This window comes from Penaeus chinensis, chromosome 19, assembly GCF_019202785.1.
Source record: "Penaeus chinensis breed Huanghai No. 1 chromosome 19, ASM1920278v2, whole genome shotgun sequence".
NCBI lineage: Eukaryota > Metazoa > Arthropoda > Malacostraca > Decapoda > Penaeidae > Penaeus > Penaeus chinensis.
Window position 1 is genome coordinate 20965221 of NC_061837.1, and position 5166 is coordinate 20970386.

The 5166-nt window shown below is 37.4% G+C and overlaps 1 protein-coding gene across 1 annotated transcript in view; it reads right to left on the reverse strand.

The window, feature by feature from the left end:
- LOC125034942 (protein APCDD1-like) overlaps positions 1-4898 on the reverse strand; it is a 34341-nt gene extending 29443 nt beyond the window's left edge. Inside the window, exons 1-3 of the mRNA XM_047626989.1 lie at positions 4810-4898; positions 3034-3237; positions 1490-1574 (exon numbers count right to left, since the gene is read on the reverse strand). Coding sequence (XP_047482945.1) covers positions 1490-1574; positions 3034-3237; positions 4810-4898 — 378 coding nt within the window. The remainder of the gene's footprint in view (positions 1-1489; positions 1575-3033; positions 3238-4809) is intronic.
- Positions 4899-5166: the final 268 nt, after the last annotated feature.

Consider the following 5166-nt stretch of genomic DNA (forward strand, 5'->3'; position numbering starts at 1 on the left):
CTGCTAGCTGTTGTTAGGAAATATTTATTTATTTATGTATATATTTTTTTTTATCTTATTTATTTATTTATTTATTTATTTATTTTTGTATACGGCAACGGAATTAGTCGAAGGTGATTCCGATTATACTAACAGATTAGTAATGGAGCAAAGTAAAATATAGGTTTGGAAAATCATGTGTTAGAAGGTAAGGATTGATCACTTATTCGTCAAAGTAAATAAAGGAAAATACCGGGGAGGTGAATGTCTCATCCCCTCTCACTTCTGCTTATATTAAATCCATTCATTTATGATTATTTTTGGTTCATAATAGGTTGGCAAAAGGAGAAAATCCATTCTTTAAGATTATTTTTGTTTCATAATAGGTTGGCAAAAGGAGAATGTATGGTTACTCACTGAGAACTTGCTTTTCTTATAATAAAAATATTAAAATTTACGTTGTGACATGACACCTGGGTTTAAGTTCACTCCCTTATGGAATAAAAAAAAAAAAAAAAAAAAAAAAAAAAAAAAAAAAAAAAAAAAAAAGCTGTTTCTATGACCACTGAATTTTGACAAATCAAAGTCAAAATTGTTTTTTCTCGGGATGGTGGCGACGATAAACAAGTAACATTGTCATAATTTGCATTAGAATTGATCTTGACAAATTGGCAGCAATAATTTAGTAAGAATATATTTTTAGTTTGTATAAGGAAAATTGACTCAGACTTTGGTGACAGCGTAAAAATTCTTAGACGTATATATATACATAAATACATAAATGTTTATATATACCGTATATACACACACACAAATTACATATGTATTAGTGTATTTATAGACATACATATATACATACATACATACACATATGTGTTTGCGTGTTTGTATATATAAATATATATACATATATATGTATGTATGTATATATACATATATATAAACATACATATACTTATATATGCATATATATAAGTATATAGATAGATATATGTATATGCATATATATTCATACATATATATATACACACACAATATATATGTATATGAATATATACAAACATACTTATCTATATATACATGCATACATATATATGCGTATTCATACATGCATTATTTATTTATCTATCTATATCTGTTTGTATGTATATAAATATAAATATATATATATACATACATACACATACATACATACATTCAAGCATAAAAACACACACATACACACATATATGTGTTTGTATACATATATACCGTATATAATACATATGTAGGTATACATACATATCTATCTATTCACCTATATATACATATATATGCATATGCACATATAAATATACCTAAATATCTATAAATAAAGACACACACACACAATGATAATAGGCATATGCAACAGAAATGGAGATCTTCAAAGACCTATTCTCACCACTGACCAGAGACCACAACTCAATATTCAAATTGCAAACCGGAATCTTAATCCGCAGCTCTACTCGATGAAAAGGTCGTGACCTACCTTCGTGACCTTGCCCGGGCAGGAGGCGTTGACGGCGGCGGCAACCATGGCGGCGTCGCGGTGCGTGTGAGCGACGACCTCGACCCTGAGAAAGAAAACGGAGGGTGAAGAAAACGGGTAGTAAAGAAAACGGATGGTGAAAAAAAACAGATGGTGAAGAAAATGGATGGTATAGAAAACGGGCTGTTAAGAAAACGGATGGCAAAGAAAATGGACGGTAAAGAAAACGGGTGGTATAGAAAACGGACTGTAAAGAAAACGGGTGGTGAAGAAAACGGATGATATAGAAAACGGACTGTAAAGAAAACGGATGGCAAAGAAACTGGACGGTTAAGAAAACGGATATTAACGCAAACAGATGGCAAAGAAAACGGATAGCAAAGAAAACGGATGGCAAAGAAAACGGGCAGTAAAGAAAACGGATAACAAAGAAAACGGGCGTTAAAGGAAACTCTTATATTTATATATTCTTATTTTATTGTTGCAAGATGGGGTAATTATCAGCTAAATTTTTATTATTGTTTGTTTTATCAACGGCGTATCTGTTCAGGGAAGAAAATGGTCGATACTAATAAAATTTCATGATTTTTTTTATTTTTCTATTCTCTTTTCCTCTGCTAAGATGACAAAATCTTGAACTAGATTAATTTTCTTATTGTTTTATTAATGTGTGCATGTATTAAAAAAAAAAAAAAAAAACAATCGTAATATAATGTTATACAGATACTCGGATAAATAATTTATTCGTTACCCCTTTGACAGCGAGTGTTCAACCGAAGTAATATTTATTTGCTGTCTTATCAAGAGTTGATATACATCCTACATAAAAGACATTTTTTAACGGAATGGGCAATGAAACAAACGAACAAGCAAATAGCAAAAATCACATAGGTCTATCATTTTCCTTTCCATAGCGTCAACCTCAAAGAGATGTGAAGGAATACACCTTGACTTTCACGGCCTCTGCCTCCCCCTTACGTCAACAGGAGAAGGATGTGAAGGAACACAAATCAATATTTACTAACGCGCTTCCTTCAAAGACGTCAACGTTAAGGGAGGGAGAGGGACGTGACGTAACACACCTTGACCTAGAGTTAAGCGCCTTCATCGCCACCAGGAGGATGTGAAGGAACTCGCTGGCGTCTGTAGGATACCACCCCCGCAAAAAAAAAAAAAAAAAAAAAAAAATGTTTCTCAAAGCATTAACGAGATAGATTTGAATGATAATGCGTGGTTTGAATGTGCCGTATCTTGTTCTCTCTGCATTTATTACCCGGTTGAGATTCTTGAGAAAAAAGCGTGTTTTCATGAAGTAACCATTTTCCTTTTTTTATTATGCAGCTCAAATTTTGCGTCGTGAGTGTTTAAGTCGCCATAAAAAAAACTCTGTGCATTGTACTCAACCATTGAAATTCTTGCGGACAATTAAGAAACCAACATCTATTGTTAACATATCAGTGAGGAAAAAAATAATAAATGGACAACGGACATAAAACTTTTTTTTTTTAAATGAAAAGAGTATCGAGTTTCCTCCAAAAGCTTACCTGCTGAGCGTATACTCGGCCTCTGTACCTCCGGGCGTGACCCAGGAAGGGCGGCCGAGGGCAAGGTGACCGTGGGCGGCTAGGGAGTGGGCGGGGTGGGCGCAGTGCGGGTCGCGGTAGAAGTGGAGTGCCAAGTGGAAGGTGCCATCGCGGTGGAAGTTGTAGGCTCGTAGTACGTACTGAGGGCCTGGTCGCGTCTCGCAGCTGTGGGAGGAGAAGAGGCGTGGTTAATTTAATTTCTTCGTTTATCAATCGATTTATTATTATTATTATTATTATTATTATTATTATTATTATTATTATTATTATTATTATTAGGGTGGTAGAAACACATCATGACGATGACTGAGGACGATGTGAGAACTTTTGCCTGTTCTCTCGTTTTCTTCTCTTTTTTTCGTTTTTGAATATCTAATCAGGGCTGTAAAAACGATAAAGATGATTGTGTTGATGAAATTGTGGCAGGTGTGTAAATTATTTTTCCTTTTCCTTTCTTATAATTTCTTTTCTTTTCATTATAATCAGGGCGGTAGAAACGATGAGGATAATGATTCAGTATTAAAAGATGTTTGTAGTGTATAAGTTGTGGTAGTAGGCTTTGTTGTGATGTTAATAATGATCGTAATGTTAGAGCTAATAACTACAGAAATATTGCTTATTACATTAGCTTTAATAATTTCAACCATGACGATATCAGTAAAGATTACTCCTTTGATAACTCCTAACATAAAAGTACCAACAAAGGCACCAAACATCTACCATTTCTCACAAAAACGTAACAACCACACCATCACTTTCACTCCTCCAATAGATCACTCTATACTCGTTCTTCAACCTGCCTCCTCTATCAGACATCCCCTATTGACTTTCACGCCCATATTTCGCTCTCTATGGTTATAACAAACATAACTTACCCCTTTCTTCAGCTCGAAAATGGAACGTCTTACATCACCCTTACCGACCCTGACCCCCATATATATTTCTCCCTCTCTGTTCCCTCTTCATCCATCGTTTTCCACCTCCCTCAGCAAGTGAGAATGGCGTTAAAAAAAAAAAAAAAAAAAAAAAAAAAAACACGCGTGTTGTTAAATCACGTTTGAAACTCCTGCAAATTCGACCTGCCTCTTCTCTCGCTATTGAAACGACTAAACGACGGTCCGGGTCGCGTAATGGACATTTTGATGGGTGGCGTTTTTAACTCCGGGTTAGGTAGTGGACAGGTCAGTGACTAGGAGTGGGGATGGGTTTTTGCCAGGTCGTAAGGTCGTGGTTGCCTTAAGAGCATTAGTCTGTATTTTGGTTAAGTGGGAGTGGAGGTGTCTGCCTCCTGACTATGTGACAGAATTGCACAAGATCTGTACTCTCTCTCTCTCTCTCTCTCTCTCTCTCTCTCTCTCTCTCTCTCTCTCTCTCTCTCTCTCTCTCTCTCTCTCTCTCTCTCATTAACACACGTACACACATTCTACACACACACATTACACACTCTACAAATACACACACACACACACACACACACACACACAACACACACACACACACACACACACACACACACACACACACACTACACACTACACACTACACACTACACACCTACAGCCAAGTCACACGCCACCATTGAAGATACATAAGACATCCACACACCGTAAACCATTCACAAGCAACAGTTTATCCTTAGAGCATCGTAATAAATACCAAAAGCGAAAGAGCATCATTCGCGAGCAGCCTACCAATGCCCCGCTCAGGCACACACTACTTCGCCCGCGTCGCCCATACAAGGATTTCTCTGCAGATAACGCCCATAATTCCACATTAATATACGGAACATCTCGGTTGCGACGCTGAGAACCACATAATTGGGTCATTAGGTTACCGGCGAGCCAATTAAAGGGGTGTAAATGTCGCTTTGTTATCTACAATGGGTGTGTAGCGGGGGTGGCCACTTAGGGTATTAGGTGGGGGGAGGGGGCAAAGGGGGAGGGGGAGGACGGGGGCCTGTCGACTGTCACGGAACACGGCAGGGGAAGGGATAGGAGGAGGGGGAGGGCAAGGGAGGGAGAAGAGCGGAGAGGAACGGTTACAGGGAAATAGGAGGGGGAGGGACAGGGGCAGATAGGAGAGGAAGATAGAAGG